General features: G+C 32.3%; 1 protein-coding gene across 1 annotated transcript; it reads right to left on the bottom strand.

The window, feature by feature from the left end:
- Positions 1 to 232: 232 nt before the first annotated feature.
- Positions 233 to 2,613, bottom strand: LOC116767016 (solute carrier family 22 member 13-like). Its single transcript, XM_032657158.2, has 4 exons — positions 2,150 to 2,613; positions 1,656 to 2,063; positions 1,329 to 1,575; positions 233 to 1,249 (listed from the first exon to the last, which is right to left on the bottom strand). The coding sequence occupies exons 1-4, from the start codon at positions 2,569 to 2,571 to the stop codon at positions 839 to 841; spliced, it is 1,488 nt and encodes a 495-aa protein (XP_032513049.2). The 5' UTR covers positions 2,572 to 2,613; the 3' UTR covers positions 233 to 838.
- Positions 2,614 to 20,571: the final 17,958 nt, after the last annotated feature.

Raw genomic sequence — 20,571 nt, 5'->3', positions numbered from 1 at the left:
GATTTTTCACCCCATAAATAATGTTTATTTTTCAAGAACAAGTATTATTATCTTGAACAATTATGATAGGTTGATATTAGTATACAGAATACTTAAAATTGTCACATGTAAATAGAACTTATGTACTAATCAACTTCAGATAATTTGAAGTAAATATAGTGTGAAAAGTTATTGTGGTCCTATGTAAATAACAAATAAATTATTATTAAATATTATCGTACGATATTTTTGATTTACAAATAACAAAACCTATTAATGAATATAATTTGTGGGCACTTAACTCGTAAACGTCTTTTAGAGTAGTAAAATTATAATATTTTGCGCACAACTGTTATATATAATTGCTATGTTATGGCGCCTAGCTTTCTCGTAAATACATTTTTATTATACACGTGCAGGTTCAACAATGGCGTGTAACGTATAGCTAAGATTTTCTCAGAACTAGATATTATTGCACTTGACGGATTGACGCACCAGATTTCTCTTTCTATTTTGTTCATCGACGTCTCACAGTTTGCCGTAAACTTACGGGTTCTTATCAAAAAATATGGAATGCTGTAAAAATTTGCAAAAGTGTTTTTCTGCAGCTGACAACAAATGTACAAAGAAAGACTTCTTTCTTCTTTCGAAGATAAGTATGGTTAGATAATCGGATAGATTTGTGAAATCGACAATATCGATTGTATCGTTTTGTAATATGTTTATAACAAAGAATTTAATAAATTGGCAAAAGATTTCTCGATATATAATTATCAACTAACAATAAATTAAAATAACAATAACATTATTAAACAAAGATTTTTCGAATAATTTTTCGTACAAAAAATATTACTTGATTTTAATCCACAGTGTCCTTTAAATTACTTCCCTTGGTTTCAGGCAGCAGAAAACAAAAGGCGGCTGCTAGAAATGATAGTGATGCAAATATTGATGACGGAATCCAAGATGGTGAAATTCGAGCTATAAAAGGGGACGCCATTGCACCCACTTTATTTGTACCCGACGTTATTCCATAAGCCATACTTCTTAGGCAAGTGGGATATAATTCTCCATGATAAACGTATATTACACCAAAGGCGATATAACATGCAGAAAATCCTATGACCCCTAAGGTACTAGTAACCCAATGGTTTTTAGGAGTAAAAATGAGAATAAGCATTGGAACTCCACATGCTACCAGAACACCAATCAGGGTTGCTTTTCTACTGAAGTGTTTTGTCAATAATACCTCAAACACACAGAGTGGAAACTGAAATAAAACAGTATTTAATTATTATTTATAGACGCATATGCATGTATATAAGAAAAAAGCAAAAAAAATATTTTACCTGAAGCAATGCTAACATTACCACGGTCGTGTGAACAGTAGTTCCCAAAAATGTCATGTATTGATATAAACCGAAATAATTAGTACCAACAACGGCCCAAATAAATATTGTGCACCAGGTAACTGTTCCTAGACGTTTCTTAAATAAATCGAAATATGATGCGGATACATCAGTGTTAATTTTTTGAACTATGGCTCCAACACTCTTATTTACTGTGTCTCTGACATGATCTGTTTCTAGTTTATTCCTGCAAAAAAAGACATTACGATATTGTAATTTGTAACATCATTAATACAAAAATTTTATTATTTTCAAAAAATACATTACCATTCAGCAGCCTTCATAATGGTAGAAATTGCTTCTTCTGTTCTCCCGTTACAAACCAGCCATCTTGGAGATTCTGGCAGAGTGAGAACTAGCAACAGAATTATCACGGACACAGAACTGAATCCGAGTGTAAGAGATTTCCATGTAGGAAAATAATAAGCAAATAAGGCTAAAGATAATTCTGACAGACCGTCGGGTAAAGTTATGAGAGCTCCAGCTATTTCTCTATATTTTTTACTGCAAATTTCTATTACGTATGGCACACATACTATAATAGATCCACCAGACGCAATTCCCATAATCAACCTTAGCCCGTTATAGATCCAATAATCTGGAGAAAATGCCGAGGACACCATAGAAATTATGTTGAGAATTGTGGATGACAAAAGAGCGACGCGTCGTCCGAACCTTAAAATGTTAGATGTCTTCGTTACAATGAAATAATATGTTAACGTCAATTAGTACATATTTTTAAAATTAAATACTTTTTTTACCTGTCAGATATCCAACCAAAAAGTGATACTCCGATAACAAGCCCAAACATTATAACAGATTGAGCAAAACTCGCCATCCATTCTCTTTCACAGATCAAATCGAATTCGGTTACAATAGTTTGGTCCATGGAGACGGATTTATACTCATATTTCACACAATTATTATAGCAGACCATTTTTTCAGCTGTTATATTTGTATTTTCTTCGAATTCAATGCAAATAAAATCTGTTATTGGTGTTAGAAACACTATTATTGACATGTTTCCCATACCTATAAATCTAGTTGACGCTGCTACAACGCAAACGTATATTTGCCAGATACCCATTACACCGATAGAATCTTCCAAGTAATCACTTTCATTGTCGTTTTTTCCATTTTCCTTGTTATTATGATTATTACTGTCACGGTTCTTTTTACCCATGTTTTTAATCAAATCATTTAACGAGCTGCTATTTCTTTTATGACTCTCACTCTCAAAGCTAACTAGGTTCTGAGGTTTTAAAACGGAATCAAACAACCTATTAGTGAATATATTATTTTTAATACTACAAAAGAAATTAACATAAAAGAATAATAGTGTTAGCAACGTGTTTGTTATCCAAAAAACCTTGGATATAAATGAATGTAACAAACAAGCAAATTCCTCTGTATTTATTATTAAAAGAAAAACATCATTTTCTTTCACTGTTTCAATGTTACATTATACTACAATCATAAAAAATAATTTTATTACACGATTCTGAATAAGTTTATAATATATATGCACCCGAAATACAAAAACCTCGAGAGTGCTGCACTTTGTTAATGATAGATTGTCGGTTCGTCCTACTACTTGCCCGTTTCCGGTTTAACGTCAGACTCATTTGTAATTTCGTCTCATTTTGAATAATTTTTCTTTATCTTCTTAAAACTGACCATTGCTTACTTAAACAAAAGTGCCATAATATTTTAGTCGTTTAACTAAACCACTGGCAAAAGCATAAGTCAGTTAAATTTGCAGGATGCTATTTAAATTGAATAATTCTATAACATATTTTCGTCGGTATTTGAAACGACTAAGCATTCAGTAAACTGATTCGGTCCCTATATCGTGATGTATGAAGTGCATTCAAAGTCAATCGTCCGCAGCCCGAGCTCGTTACGTAAGGCACGACAGGCAACATGTAATCACACGTCAAAGCCCAACCTGTAATTTGCAGCACTTTTAACCCTCTCAATCAAGTAAACGCCTGCCGGCGATTCGTTTTTGTTTTAACTTAATGTGACTTCATCGCCGACATTTTGCTCCGTCTTCGTGATATCGGATTTTAAATAATGTGCTAAAGAGTTTGATTTAAGAGTGCTGGTTTTACTTTGAAAAAAGAAACGCACGTGGTTTTTACTATACCTTCTTGGTATATTTATGTGTATACACTTTGGTGTGGTACAATTTGTATTTACAAACTGTTTAGATACGGTAGTAACTAAAGCTAAAACAGGTACAAGCAGTGTTAGTAAAGAGCACATAAGTTTCTGTAACCTTGCGATATTATCTATAGGCCCACATTTGTCTTCACAACGTTTTGCCCGGCGGGCAAACCAAGGTAAGGCATTGCCCAGTCATCATTTCCAAGGAGGGAGAAACTAATAACCAGAATTACGCTGCTCGCTGCACTTATCTCTGGATTTATGAGCCCCGCGGGCCTCCTTCGACTGCCTATTATGATCATTTCGTTCTTGTTCGTCATAATTTGTCCAGGAAAATTGAGGTTATCTGATCCCCATGGACCTTGTAACTCTTGTAATAATTATGTTTAATCTGAAGCCTTCCGAAATTTGATAAAATTTTGTGGAATCCTCTTTTTTGACTTTTTATTATGAAAATGCACACTCCAATATCATATAAGAACATTTAAATTCTAAAAAACATTACATGATTCTCATTATGAGATCTAAGACTTTCGCGAGTTTTATTCATTTAAATGTAACTAATATTTTCTTATATATTTTACTAATATTTTATAAATGAAAAATATTAGTTTCATTTCAATTACATGTTTCTATTTCACATCTCCTATTATAAACATGTCGTAACCAGAAGATAACAAATTGTTTCGTTGACAAAATTCAATATTAAAAGCCCAGTATATTTAAACATCAATGACACGAGACTCAATAAAACATACCCACGACATTATAAAAGAGCCAATTTAATTTCCCCATACATCAACAAAACACTTATCATCCCGAACCAATCAGTTGGTTTTTAAAAATTTATTAATTTTTACGACGAAGTATGCGGGATGCGGCTGACGTCTTAGTCGACGATCGTAAATTTTTCAGAAGAGTTTTTAATCAGTCGTGAAACGATTTATAAATTAAACAGGGCCACTGTTATGAAGAAATACTGTGAGATGTGCTTGTTAGTTTCCATTGTATGTTTTTTTATTCGCGGGTTTGATTTCCATTGAATTTTTCTCAAAAAAATGACAAATATTCTCCGACTTGCAAACTTGTCCAGCGTGTTAATTACGCACTAATTTTTAACATGCCATTCACAATAGATTCTTAACTTTAATATATCTCGTAACGTCAAACGGTCTATCATCAGAGTTGATACAATTAAATGTAATAATATACTAAAACGTAATCCAATAACGTTATTAACATAAAAATTCAACAACGGAAACGTGCATCTTAACAAGAAATATAGCAGGAAAGGATCGCTCCGCAAAAAGCTCGCAAATTTCATCATCAATTATCATTATTAGGGAGCGCGGCGACTGCGAGTAATTGAGTTTTATAAATGGCATTTCATAAATACGCGGTGACGTGACGAACGTCGACTCTGGAAATTCATCAATTATAACATATAACGATGTTACGCACATAATATGTGTACATAAATATATATAAGTTCATATCTAATGTCAAAGAAACTCGGAGTATTTTGGATCTTTGATACACTTTACAATATGGCCTCAAGAGATCATTAACACCAATAAAAATAATGTTTGTCGTTGACAAATTTATTTATGATGTAATAAATTTCAATGTATCAGTCGATGTATTAAAAATATATGCATGTCACCAAACACTATTCATTATATACGTTATAAACGAGTGATTCGATAGTCTAGTAACACGAATCAAGCTGTTTTTTTTTTTTGTAATTCAGTGCTCTTATTGCTTTTTTTTTTAATATTTTTTTCACTGTTAAAAACAATACAAAAAAATCTTTATAAAACAGGGTCGTGCTGCTGACGTACTGGCTGTATTACAATCTCGACATCATATTAGATATCGAATTATGGTTTTAAACTACTTGGGCTAAATTATCAAAGAAATTATGAATTCGCAGTAAAAGCAAAACCATAATCTAACGGACAACACAGGATACATTATTTTTGTAACTCTGATCTCTTATAATTAACAACTAACGTCACTAAATGTACGTGCAGCACAGAACAGCAAGACAAACAAAATCCTAAATAAATACGAAAAAATACCGCAATCAATAGAATTAATCAAAAGAAAGTAAACAAAGCAGTGAGATGTCGGCACATACTTCGTAACTATTTAATAATTCTGGATCAGTTCTCCTGCAGTTTTTTTTAAAAACAATAGTGTCGTCTCAATAAAAATGGAACACATCGCTGTATTCTCTATTCGGTTGCAGTACAGAATACACAACTAATATATCAAGAGCCTAAACAATTTACCGCATCCACATCATACGTATCTCCAAGTTTTTATAGTCACTTATCAGTGGTTCCATGTCGAACAATAATCGTTAATATTAATGTCGGTGACAATAACACTTGAATTTACAGCGTTGTAACAGTTAAATGGAAGGACAAGGTGTCTCCGAGGCAGTAAATCGACACACGATAAGCCAGCTGTCATAATTGACAAGTTTATTTGGCGCCGATCATTTCTAATTTTAAATAAGAACAAGGAACATTCGATATAAATAATGAAATATAGTTTTAGTTTATTATTAATAATGTTATATGAATATTTGTTTGTAACGAATTTTAATTTAATCATAACAGTAGCGAGGAACTTATTAACACTTATAAAAGAAATAACGTTATGACAATGAAAAACGGTTTCAAAGGGCGTATTCTTTCAAATTAATTTTTAAGAGGCAACAATTTGTCTTCCCTGTTACAAGATTAAGAGGGCTCTTGAAAAAACCGACAAGAAATATTCGCTTAATAGCTTAACTTTTCATCTGCTAACGAATTAACAAGCTCCGACGAAAATAAGCACTGATTAATAGCTGACATTAATATCAAGGAAAGGTTTATACGCGCCCGTTTTATATTAATGAGGATAGTTCGTTTTAGAATTAGATATACATATGTTTATATATAAATAGAGGTTTGATTATAAGTATCATTAAATATAAATAACAGTTAATTAGAAGACTAACACGAATACGTCGTACAGGGAGCATACTTCATAGTCCAAGTTTGTTAGTCGCGATACGAAGCGTTCCCCGTCCCTCATTCGCCTCCGTTGATACTGTGGTGTATGAATATTTATGAATGAAAACTGTTAACGCTCCGTGTAGTGTGAGGTCGAAAACTCAGACTAAGTGTACATAAGATTCGAGATATGAGAAGTGCCACAAACATTGTATCTCCACGGCCAACCGTTATCCGACAACACCGCCTCTTACTAAACACTGTTTTAATTACGCGCCACAAATTAAATGTGAACGTTCTAATAAATATTGATAGTAACAAGTAATTTATTTGAGGGACGAGGCTCTTTGATAACAGCTTGTTTAATATTTACTTAATGTGCCCAACACGAATATGACGTTTTAGAAAACGATTAAGATATTCTAGTATATGATGAATTTAAACTACTCATTGAGTTGTTTTGACAATTTTATCACAAAAAATTTCATGAGGATATTCAAGAAACGACAGCAAAATGATGTTGAGGTAAGTTGCGTTGACTGGATAGAGATACAAAAGAGCGAAAAGTATGAAGACTAAAAAAAAAATATAACTAACGACGTTAAGTTACATTCAAATAAGTTTAAGGCTCGTTATTATGAAAATAAATTATAATTTAAATAATATACGTCTATTAATCTTAGATAAGTATTTATGACAGTGGTTTCGAAGTATGAGAAAATTTGAGATAAAAGATAACTTCGCCACAGTAATATCTACGAAATGTGGCTATAAATTAGGAATATCGCCTGAGAGAGCGGCCCATTAAACGTGAGTAATGGATCACGACACTGTAAAAAGGCCGTACAGAGGCATCTCATTGCAAACATACCGAATCGTTTTATTTTTTGGTAGGAAACTATAACGTGTACATATAAATGGTTATTATAAATCGACTTTCACTAATATTATGGTTTTATAAGAAAAAATATTTAAAAATTATACGAAATATCAATAAAACAATTAGTGAATACGTCTTAGAAAATGCATTTTATCTTAGTACATATTTTTATATGATAAATGTCTCAATTCTTTCAATAGTCACATTTGCAACGATTCCATCCAGAATAGATAATAAGGTCGCCACTGAACAACAATAAACTGTTTCAAATCCCGTTTGAATATTTCGTTAGAAGTGTAACAGATATAAAAGTTTTTGAATTTAAAAGGCGAATAAATACGTTGTAATTTCCAAACAAATCATGTACTTACTCCGGCCGTTCTGTGTTTCACGCAAAGCCTTAACTTTTATGAAAACTGTCTCCCGCCACAGTATTTCACGTTAAATGGCCTAGCTTTTTGTCGTTAAATTTGTAACTTATCGCTTGTGAAATAAAGTGACAACGGTATCAAAATATTTATGGAAAATATGATTGAAATTAAAATGAAATAAATAGTTTCAAAAATTATTAAAATTATAGGTTTTCGTTCAGAGTGAGCACTCTAACATTACAATCAATCCAATTGCTTACATTTTTGTAATGAGTAAAGTATTGACAGTAAGTAAGTAATACGTCATAAAATACTTATTTGGGTTGAATTTTAATTTTGTTTTCATAAGTAATGTACACATCCCCTAAGCCTTGCCCGTATAGTCTGTGTTCCACAGACACCCTACAGTATAAGGTGGCTTGTATTTTTCCCGAGAAAAATATAATTTATGTCAGCGTTGTATCGTAAAGGGTTAGTTACGACCCTTTTGTGTTCGTTATTACTTTTCTATTAACTCCAGATAAAGGATCACTTTATGTTTTTGATTGCAAATATATTTAAAAATATGGAAAATTATGCATTAAAGACTACTTGTTGTTGTTCAGTGGAGATCTCTTATACTAATGATGAAGATTTAAAATTATGACAATTTCTTTAAACTTAAAATATTTGACAGATATAGTTTTAAATTAGTTATATATTTAGTTATTTTCAAGTAATTTGTTAGTGATGCCTTCTGTCATGATAACTAAAAAAAACATATTTTTTTATAAACCCAGACAATATATATGTAAGAAGATTCTAATTATAAAGTCATAATATAAATCGTAATATTTAGCTTTATGTAGGATTATATAACGAAAAATTTTGCTCAAAACGAGTCAAGTAAAACCCAACAAACCCTTGGATGCGCCACGCTCATTATTCTTATTAAAATATAGATTCTTATGTCATAAATGTCACAACAATTAAGTAGGCGACAAGTTTTCCCTAACTTTATTTGTCGTCATTGTTGTGACAATATTTTATGCATATTATCATTCACAACGACTACACGGACAGAACTCATACAACTTCTCCACAACACATTAGACACACCTCGCCTAGACGACTCATTTACATTTAAATATCACGTATTTGTGCTTCAAAAATAACTTGATATATTCATATTTTCATTGTTGTTGACTCAAATTAATAAAGAAAATGTCATTTTTATTCCCTGGATAAAGTCAGTTCTGGTCTAGATTCATAAGAATTCTTTGTTAGCAAGTCGTGAATATGTAAGAGGGATTTGGATATGCGAGTCAAGAATACATTGCGAGCAGAACTAGCCAGGAATCGGCGGTTAACAATTAGCAACAGAAATAACATTTATGTATATTGTTAATTAAAACGCAAATTGGTCACCACCTCCCTAGACCGCGGTGCAGGGATGGGAACGATATCGATAAAAAATATCGATGATGTTTTGATTGATACACCGTAGTGATAAATTTACCTATTCCGGATTGGTTCAGAACATTTTAAAAATGTAAGTTGAAACCTTAAAAATGACTCAAGCGTTCTCAACTTCGTGGTGCTCAGGTTGTTATGTAAAATACGTTTTATTTCAAAGCATTGCGAATTTGTTTATTACATTAAATTTGAAACTTCATTGCTTCTGCGTTTCCTGCGTATCACCGTTTGAAACAAAAATTATCCAACGCAGAAAACCCTGATCAGAGCGAAAAGAAATGTGAAATCTTACTATCTATTATAAAATAATTTTCAAGAGCTTCTTATTTATATAAACTGTAAATGAATCTCTCTGCTAGCTGTCTGTGTGTCTCTTGTGCGAATGGATTTATTTTTGGGGGGACAGAAGTTTTGAGGGGCAAAAACATGCTTCCAAACTGTCTATCACCACGTCCTTAAGAGAAGAGAAAAATGGGAACAAAGTTGCATGGAAAACTAGTAAATAATTATGAAATATAAACAGAGTTTATACTTTAATGCAGTCATCGATAGTTCTCGGCCCTACAATGTGTACATGCCGACCGCGTATTAACATAACCGCCCGCTAACCTATTTGAATTGCAAAAAATCGCCCTCGAAGCAGTCATCGTGTCTCGCAATTAGTTTCGATTGCCTGTTTCATTTTAGGGTGCTGTTTGAATAATTTCGATGTGTGTCAAATTCTTTTCTATATATAAAATAACGCGATGTTTAAAGCGGTTTAATGTTATAAGTGACACTAGAGAAAGGAGCGTATTCGTTGGAAAAATTCCAAATATGAATCTCATTTCGGAAAGCGTAGTTCATTTGCATGTTAAAGTACTGCACTCTAAAATATCGTTAATTGAAACAACTGCGGAACCACTTAGCACGCCGCCCCTCGCACGCACTCGACCCGTTTTTTTAAATAAACATACACGTTAGCGTTCAAATTAAATTTCATTTAATCAAAATATACAGCACCTTTCATATTTAATAAATCCGACACATGAATAATTAACATTCAATTTAGCTTTACCTATTTCAGAATTATTTTAAATAAAGCGTATTTCTGTTTCATTTTTATTTATTTCAGTGTTGTGGTTATAAAAATCCATTAACATTTTGGGAGTGCCTTGATCGAAGACGTCACAAGATATTAAACCTGATGGAAAGAAGACAAGCTCTATAATCATCTCAAATTGCTACCCACATTTTAAATGTACATTAGAGCTCATTTAATTGAGACTAAATAACATGGCCGGCGTGTAATCGCGTAGTTAATTTGTAACCAGAAATCGCGTGATATGAATTGTTTCTTGTTTGTATTTGGATTATTAAACTCACTTTTTAGGTTACGGTTTAAATGTACATAATATATTACGTAATACGTAATATAAAGTTGGGACGACATTCAATGTAGCGTCAAATATCTCTTTGTGAAACATAGTTGTCGAGCTTAAAGAGATTCAATAGTTGAAGATTAAATTACAGATTGTGTCAAATTTCTTGTACAAAATGTGCAAGACGGACACTCCCACAAACATCGATTGTAAAGATTAGTGACACAATCGATAACAGCCGAAATCGGTCTCATCGTAAAGAAACCAGCTGGCGAAAAATCAGTGTACATACAATATGGATGTTATATACATATCAAAATAAACTAGCCAGTAAGTAACGTAACAGATAAAGAGTAATATTTTCTCTATAACGAAAATAGTGGGGTAATTTAATTAATAAAATCAGAATCGAAAAGCTTAGTTTATGTTGAAATAAGCCAACAAAATATGTTATGATACACATCCACGGACTACACTTGTTATAAAAAGCACGATATTATTAGTCGGGTAAAATTCTAACATCAACAATGTCGTTCTAACAACACTAATCCCTAAAGTACCCTATTCTAAAAGCACCCTATTCAATAGCATTATGTCATTCGACTCCCGTGTTATTCCTCCACGGTTTACCGAACATGACAACACAACTTACATTGTGTTTTTGTTGCGAATATAAGCCATATTTCATTGAACAAATGCTATGAATGTGAAAACAGGATAATCGTAATAAGTATTGACGGTCACTCTACTCCTCGTGGGGTGGATCGAGACAATGCTCTCCTATTGTACAATACATTTCAAATTTTATATCAAATGTATTTCATTTGAAATTTAAAATGTAATTTGAAAATTTCTGATTCAAAGGAACAATTCTGCTATGACGTAACGTACGTTTAAACGACCGTTTAATTTAAATGAAACGATCGTTTAAACAATAAACTAATTTAATAACTCTGTTTATGAAAATAATAAATAAACAATCAAGTACGAAACAATTCCAACGACATACCACGTTAATTTTTAAACGACCGCAGCCGTGGCATGCGAACTCGCTATATTTCTCCAAACAAACTATAAAAAATAAATCAGGCTTATGAAATACTACGATAAAAATCATGGCCCTGAGATTGGAATCGATAAGGAAACAAGCCTATTTATTTAATTGCAACCCTATTCCATACCTCGAATGTACAAGCCGTGTGAAAGTGAACCTTATCCGGTGGAGTTAGGGTTGTATTAGTTTTGTTGTAACGTAAGCTAGCTGTATACTATAATCTCGGATCCGTCCGATGCCGTCAAAAGGCATCTATTCACGCGCGTAATTAGCACTCGACGAGCGACAATACAATTTCTTTGACAATAGAGCGTGTACAGAATGGGAGCCCTTAATCCGTCTTTTATGAAGTCGAGTGTTAAAATACAGAAATGGGTGAGAGATTGTGTTCATAATTATTTTTGCCTGTTTTATAGCTGACGTGCTTATTTTTTTAACATCTGCCGATTATACTGTAGGTATGCCCTTTGTTCTATTTAACTTTAAATAAAATATTTTAACCAGAGTCCCATTAATAATGCCATTTTATCACCAAATTTCTTTTAAGTTCACAAACTCATTTAATTTTCAAATATTTTCTCTTTTAATGCGTACGTATATACAAATAAATTAAAAAAAAACTATAAGTTTGCAGTATAGAATATTTGAGAAGCATTTATCGCTAATAATATCTACAATTTATTAAAATTTCAACAACAGCATAAATTAATTATACAAATATTAATTAATTCTTCATATGCAAATTCATAAAAATTTTGACGCCCAATGTCCTTAAACTCAACGTTAATATATCATACCTATGAAATAGATTACAACTAAATTAGTTCTTGAATGACGTATTCGACATTGTTTCCGCATCACATACCTATCATTGTCCTCCCGAGTCCTGGGGAACAAAGAATAAGAATAACAAAGGAAATCTAATAGTCGTATTATTTATTGATGTGTCTTTTATTGAAAATTATTTTGCAAAATCATAATATCTAATGCTGTTTGCACTTAAAACGTTATCGACAATAATAACGATCCTTGGATTTCTTTCTGAATCACTTTTTTCTACATAAGATACAAACGTATCAAACTCTCAATACCCATAAGGGTCAGAGGTCCATAAATCACGAGGGCCTGTTACTTTCATCCACCTCTTACGCCTTATTTACATTCATACATCACAAACTGCATCTCCTCGGGGGGTGTCGCGTCTTTTTCAGCTCATTAATCTGGTCCTGATCAAATCCCCTGAACCCTTCAGTAATATATCCATTTAAAATCACTCAATTAACCTAGTATAATTTAAAAAAGTTTTCACTTAATCTCGGTGTAGCCAAATATAGTTAATATTATTATAACGTTATTAACATTTCATAACTATTCTACCAAAGATGATGTGTAGGCTTCTTCTGGATCTGTATTTTCGCATATTTGATACTCAAATCATTTAGTCGCAAATAATATCTCCACTTTGCTAGTAACAATGTCTTCTCAGTACACAAACTTACCCGAATTCGTATGGATAATAAGCAGCTCTAGTAATTTTAGTTTTAAGTTGAATTCAAAAGATACTTTTAAACGCGTTTTTTACAATACATTTTACTCAATCCGATCTCCAAACCAAATCTGGTCCGTCACTCATCGCCCTCTCCACGGGCCTGGCTGGTTCATTTACACCTAATCTTCTTCATTCTTCGTGAGATATCAGTTACATAGCAAGATGTAGTACTTTGATGAGGACAAACTCAGATTTCGGTATCCAGAATTCGTCTCCGTGTAGATCCATCTTTCTAACGTACCGCTTGGAATTATCCCACATAGCACTTAATTTTACCTCTCATTCAAGCTTCTCACAAATAGCGTCTATAATATGTTGTAGGTGATGATAAATATTTCTAGTGATATTCTGTCAATGAAAGTCGAAGAAACTGCCAAGCTTATTCCATAAAAAAACTTAGAACCACCGTAGACTACAAGCAATTAAAAGTAATTTTGAAAGCTAAGGAACATGTTGTTTTCTTGTCTAATTACCACATGTATTATTGATCCATAATAACCTTAGTGACGGAGTATATACCACTTATACTCAATTAACAGTACACTTATATTGAATAACATAAGTTGAGAATTTAGAAGTACTTAATACGTGTAGCGCTTTTAATGGTACCTAGTGTTCACGATATACTTACAAAACCGAGGAACAGACATCCAAGTAGAAAATTGCGTCAGACAGGTAATTACACGTATGTAATATGTTATTGTGACAAAGTAATCGATAATGTATAATGAGACAGTAGAAAGCTGGCCCTCGCTCGTCAAGCGAGACATATAATTTTAACATTTCAAAATGAGACGTTTCATTTTGCTCCTGCAATAATAATGTCTTAATTTACTGACGTGGACTTTATACAGTGGTCGCGTCATGAAGTATGCTGTTTGTTAGTTCTGTTATTACCACGGATCTTGTGACGCCCCCTAATGACCTTAAAAAAATACAATAGAATCTAAAGCTACCTTTTTATTTTATATTGACGTGTCCTTTTTCCTTTGGTAGCAACCTTTAGATATGCATGAATTATATTATTAAATTTTAAATAGCAATTTCTTTTTTTTACAAAATTGTGTTATGATTTTATCAGGCGCATGACTTGCTTTATATACAGTACAGGCGTTTAATACGTAAATTTATTTAAATTAGAGAGCTTTATTATACAAGTATGACTTCCTCAAAAGATTTAATGGATGTATGAATCCGATTAAAATATTTTCATCAGGTAATAAAAACATCGGGGTTCAGTGAAATATGAGGTGAGGTCTGAGTCGGGTCGGCCGTTCATCACGCGGGATTTCTGCTTCGACTTGGCCTGTTAATGTGACTTAATGCTGATGCGGATTTTAATTTGAAGGCCGTGAACTGTGCTGTCAGTTATTATTTACCTGGTGATTTTATTTATTTCTTAAAGAAAGACATTATGATTTTTAACAAAAATTAGATATTTCTTCACAATATTCTCACTTGAGATTTCTATATCACAGTTTATTTACATTTATACAAATAATTTAATTCCAATTATTATACTTCTTTTTCACAATAACATTTTTATCATTTAATATCCTTATCAAAATATAAAAAGGTTATGTGCAATAACAGTTCAAAATGTCCCACTTGTATCAAAGAGATAGCAAATATCAATGACGTCAGCGAAGAAAATAAAAACAAATTTCGTCGAAATAAAAAGCTACAAAGCGCCGACCGACTGCATTTAACAGCTCCCCTGAATATTCATAAAGATAAAGTGAATTTATGCGCTCGTAAACTGAGAATGATAAAGAAACTCGTATCATACTGTGGTGACGTTTACTTTTATATTTATATTTTGACAATCAATATCAACTACTGTTGGAACTTAAACACCTTTTGTCCCAAGCTTTAAAAAAAACACCTTTGTATTTGTTTTTTTTTTATGCTACGCCTTCATTTGCACTGAAAATCCTTTGTGTTTAATACCGCGTAGAAATCCTGTTGACAGAATCGACTTTGACGTTCACTGTGTCGGATTAACTGACATTAATGACATATTTCAGGGTTTCGACTTTTGAGGTTGGTAAAATATATTAAAATTTAAGTAGAATTCATTAAAATAAATTCCCATATTGTATGACAATGTATTTTTTTCACATAATCTATCGATATGTGTGAATACTTTCTATATTATTTATAAAATGTTCCCATTAATCCTAGACTGTGTAAATTTAATATGATCGTTTCGATTTTGTCGAAGTATTCATCGATCGGTTAACATAAATCAGCTAGAAGTCGATAGCCAACATAAAGTATGTAAGAGATTAGTACTGTGGAGACGGGAGAGGTGTCAAGTGGGGAATGAATTTGTCAGCCTGTGATTCTTCGCTGGCAATACATCACCCGGCTTTATAACCCGGTGCAATAAATGCGGCGGTCAAATGTTTTCAATACAATTTTAATATTTACCTTAGTAACATATATTTTCACTATTTTATATAATATTAACTTTTTAAGGAAGTTTTGTAATTATATTTACCTATATTGATTAATAATTGTTCTATTCATTAAAAAGTGATAAATAATTTCAAATTTCACAATAATTCCGGTTGCAAGAACTAAGACTATATGAAAAAACTTATCGTCTGTATCACAGAGTTATATGTATTATAATAATTGGTACAAATATATCGCAAGGTTTAAAAAAAAATGTGATAATGGACATGGGCATGGAATATAAATATAGTACCTGCTATACTCATTATCCACTATGTTAGATTACCTCTTTAATATCAATGTGTTTCTTTCAAATTAAAAACGTATACATCAATAAATACTTTCTATATCTATTAAGACAATTAGTTTTGCTGTCTGTTTGAGCCTTATATAAATTAAGGTTCAATTTATAATCTCATGTAATGATTCCATAATAAAATAAGTAACCCGATATCCCCAGACTGTGAACCGAGTCGCACAGTAGCTGGTGCCACGAGATTTATCGCGTGATGTACAACTTCCTTCATAAAATACGCCCGCGGTGCTCGCTACAATGGCTTCTCGGGACAGCTTTATTTTATTTTGGTCGTGCTTACATTTCGCCGCACTTTGAATTACTTTTAAAACATCCTGACTTACCGCAACGATGATTTATTGCTTGTATTTTGACGCATAAATGTTGTTGATGTTTTATTTAGAATGCTATTAATACGTGTCGAGTCTAAAGCAGAAGCTCGAGGTTTCTTTACTGACGATGGACGGACTGTTGAATCACTTCAGCCGTCATAAATTCTGAAGTCGTCGCTTACGTCATTTCCGGGAAATAAAATATATAGGTCGAGGAAATCTCTGAGGAGTCCACATTTTTTCCCGGGAAGTCGTAAATCGAGGAGATAGGATGAAAGGTCGGGCGCCATCCGTCAAGAGGGAAGTAACGTTTGAATGTCGTGTCCCAAAAGACCATTCGATTCGGAAGTGAACTTTGTCCACGGAACCTCTTCAAGAAGACATTGTTTCTTATATCATTTAGGAGATAGTTTTTTTTGTTTGAGTGCTTTTATTGTTTTATCCAAGACACGAACAATGTATGTATTCTTCAAAGTATATCTAGTTGATACGTTGAAGCGTTGGCTGTTTATTGTTTATAGTAACTTTTTTAGGAAAACCCTTTATTGCTGGAATCCATCACTGTATATCACGTGCGACCACGGTCTAATCTCCTGTCCCGCTCGCCGGCAATATATCAGAGGGAGAGGACATTTTTACGAGCTCTTAATCAAGAAATATAGGATGGTACAGCGATTAAGAGAGCCCGATTTACTGCGGTGCTAATGCAGTTCTTTTGATGATTCGGCTATCTTAAGTTGCCTCGGGAACGCTGTTCCACGTACGATACAGAACCATTTCAAATTTACGATCACTCCATCTTCATAAGTTTTACCAATAATAAAGAAAATTAAAGGTTCTGTTAAGATTTACAATAACCCTAAAGTGTAAAGTTCCTTTCTTATCTAAAATTTAACAGGGGAGCATCACAAACAACACTTTTATAACGAAAGGAACTCTTTTCAGATGTCAAAGAACCAAAATCGTTGTTATAACTTGTGACAGTTCGATGTCGTGCCGTCAGTTAGTCTTTATTAAAATTGAAAAGAAAATAAATTTATTTATTAAAAAATTTATAATGATTAGATGGAAGAATGTTATACATTGTTTTAAACTTCAGACATTAAACAGAACGACAAGAATTAAAATGAACAATATTTCCATATCCCAGGCTTGTTCTCAAAATTGCATTTGTATAAAAGGCCAAAGGCTTTTCTTTTGTTACAGGCGCACACGGGTATCGCAATATTCTTAGGTGAGCGTCGGCTTTTATATTTTCAGCTAGTAAATAGTAAACATGTGACAAGTACAGAACACAGACCCTTTATTCTTACTTTGCAATATTTATTTTTAATGGACAACATATTAGTTTAAAAAAGTATTTTAAAGTACGTGCAAATGAATAAAAGTTTCGGTATGTGTACCTATTTTATTTATAATTACTTTCCTTTCGTTCAGGAACACAATATTAGGTATATTATATTCATTTTATAAATTTTCCCAATTACAGTATTTAATATTAAGGAATGATTTTAAAAGATTAAAGATATCAAAAATGCAATTTTGCATTGCAAAGTGGTTATTTTTTCGTTTAAATTGCATAAATGCTAAATTTTCTGTAGAAGTCACAGCGATGTAACACGTAACTGAACATTAGTTTTAGAACTGCTAAATGAATTGTTTAGTATTGTTTTTTTTTTATAAAGCCAATAAGGAATATTAAGCCAATGTCAATTAATTATATTTTGATATAAATCTTAAAACATATTGCGGAAAAAAAAAGTTTTACATTTGACACGAGGCGTAATCAAAAATAATGTTAGTTAATTACATTGAATATAAACAATTCTGTATATTAATTGACTTTATTTCGACAAAAATAATGAAAACTATATGAATGTTAATTTATAGTGAACATATTATAATGTATGTGAGTTTTGATGTGGTGATAATTCATGGGATGGAGTCTATGCCGCTATCAGCCAAAATGTGCCGTTTCGACGCGGTAAGTGCTACAATTTATACAGACTTGAAGAACGATCTAAGTCACCAGATGTTACTGTTCTGAATTTCATCTGTGACGATTTGTGTAACCAAATTTATTCGCTTTAAAGAAAAATTTAAACATAGAATCTTTATTAAAATATACAACAGTGAAAATGTTCGAATGAAATTTTCAAAATTTTTATAAAATATAAAAGTTTGAGGTTTGTATTAGGTTAAAAATTAGTGTTTTTTTACAGAATCTATTATTCTATTCTTGTTTATTAAATTTTGCAGTGCCGAACAAACGAAGAAGGAGTAGTCTTGTGGAAGTTTACTCCATGTTTTGGTTATGTATAGCCATGGACTAATGATCTCCTTTGCAGTCAACGATTATCTCACACACGTGGGTGGTCTCGATATGTTCATGGTAATTAATGAATCTAATCAAGCGCCTGATATCTAATGAAATATACGTCTATGGATGTTCTAACAATTGTGTTTCAATAGGTATAAGCTGTTACGGCTTCAAAATACCTAGTCCGGGGGGCTTAATTTCCTGTATCTAATGTCAATCGTATCGTTAGTTCCTATCATTGCTTTATTGATTTTGCCTTAGAGGTATCACTGGGTGACAGGAGCTATTTATTATATTATAACACACAAGGAAAAGGGCTTTATGAGCGTTAGCTTACCGATCGATACAGAAACGATTTACAGTCCACCTCTCTCAATCGCCTAAATTTTGTAACTTAAACCGCATTATTAGTCACAATATTTCACACGGGCAGACATTTTTATAGGTATTTAGCGAAAGCGTCGCCTCTACGGGCCAATTTGAAAGTTGTTTGCGCGGCCAATTTACGGCTGAAGTTAATTTGAAACGACATGTCCCCGCTTTGTTTATCACCATTATACTTTGCATAATTATATTACTTTAAACACATTATCTCGTTAAATACTTTGTTCAATATTTTTTTAAGAACTAATGACAATGGCCTTTTGGTACTTTTAGCAGGCAAACGAACAACGAGTGCACAGAACGCTATTTGGTACATTTAATCAAAAGAAAAATTATATTTCTTTCAAACAATATCTTAAAAGATAATTAACAAAAAAGAATCCATTATCCGATGAGCTTCAAACGAAATGCATGCCCCCAATTTCCTGATCCAAAATTAAATTAAATTGCTCTCCAGCCGTTTTCATAAGCTCGCGATGCTATTCTAGCTATTCCCAGCGCTCCCCTTCACTCGTATTTTTTGGCGATATCGTATTATGTCCCGAGACATCTGCAACTTAACACCTAACGTCGGAGTAAATTCACAACCAAATAGAGTTCTGCCAAAAAATATTTTTTTTTATATTGTATGCAAAATAAATGCCCGGATGGACTTAGACAGTTAATTCATTTTGATTTCTATTGAAAAATGTTGTACTATTTTCCTTAAATTAATATAACTATACTAAACTAAACTTTTCTGAAACGTAACATCGTAGCAAAAATGTACAAAAATAGTAGATACATTTTTGTACATATTTCTGTAAACTAATATGAATATTTACGTAAAAGTTAATAAGGAATTCCTGTCGTATCTAGCAAGTTTACCAGAGGATCTTTTCTTTCCATCCCAAGGGCGTATCACGTCATTCAGTCTATAATTCTTTTTAAACTCGTGAGTTTCCATTAAAGTGTCAATTTTCTTAAAACATTTCCTATCATTATAGTGTCTTAAGTGAATACCTCTTGACTGGAGTGTAATTGAACTTTATGCGTTATTGAAATAATTAATAATTAATTTAATATTATGTGACAGTAGAAGAAAATTATATCTTAAAGTACAAAAAAAGTCCATCTCCTTTTATGTTTACGAAGCAATGTCCTTAATAGCGTTTGAGGTGACGATAAAAGATAAGAAAACGACACCGGTGACATCGGAGCACGGAAGGCTTTACTACTTCCGGTGACAAGATGGCGCCCATTCAATAAACAAACCAGCTAGGTATAGTCTCGATATACAAATATAAAATTTAACCTCATTATGTTTTATCTGTGTAATTCAGCTTATAATGGGGACACTTACTGGTATAGAAAAGGATGAAATATAAAATATCTTTTAATTTTAAAATTACTGATATAAATTTAAGAGAGCGTTCTCACGATACCTAACTTGTTTTATAATATACATACATAGGATAATAGCTTCTATTTGTATTGGATTTCAAAAAGCTTGTAGCAAAAACGTTTAAAAAAAATAATAAGCTCACGGCCTTCTGGATTTTTCGTTTA

The sequence above is a fragment of the Danaus plexippus genome, chromosome 10 (assembly GCF_018135715.1).
Source record: "Danaus plexippus chromosome 10, MEX_DaPlex, whole genome shotgun sequence".
Taxonomy (NCBI): Eukaryota; Metazoa; Arthropoda; class Insecta; order Lepidoptera; family Nymphalidae; genus Danaus; species Danaus plexippus.
Note: the sequence above shows the minus strand (reverse complement) of the source record. Positions and strands in the feature narration are given on the sequence as shown.

Bases quoted from the DNA above. Each gene is read 5' to 3' on its own strand.
- LOC116767016 (XM_032657158.2), bottom strand. From the start codon at position 2,571: ATGGGTAAAAAGAACCGTGACAGTAATAATCATAATAACAAGGAAAAT. The intron at 2,064-2,149 runs GTAAAAAAAGTA...TAACATTTTAAG, and splicing joins TTTGGTTGGATATCTGACAG to GTTCGGACGACGCGTCGCTC. The intron at 1,576-1,655 runs GTAATGTATTTT...CTTTTTTTGCAG, and splicing joins ATTATGAAGGCTGCTGAATG to GAATAAACTAGAAACAGATC.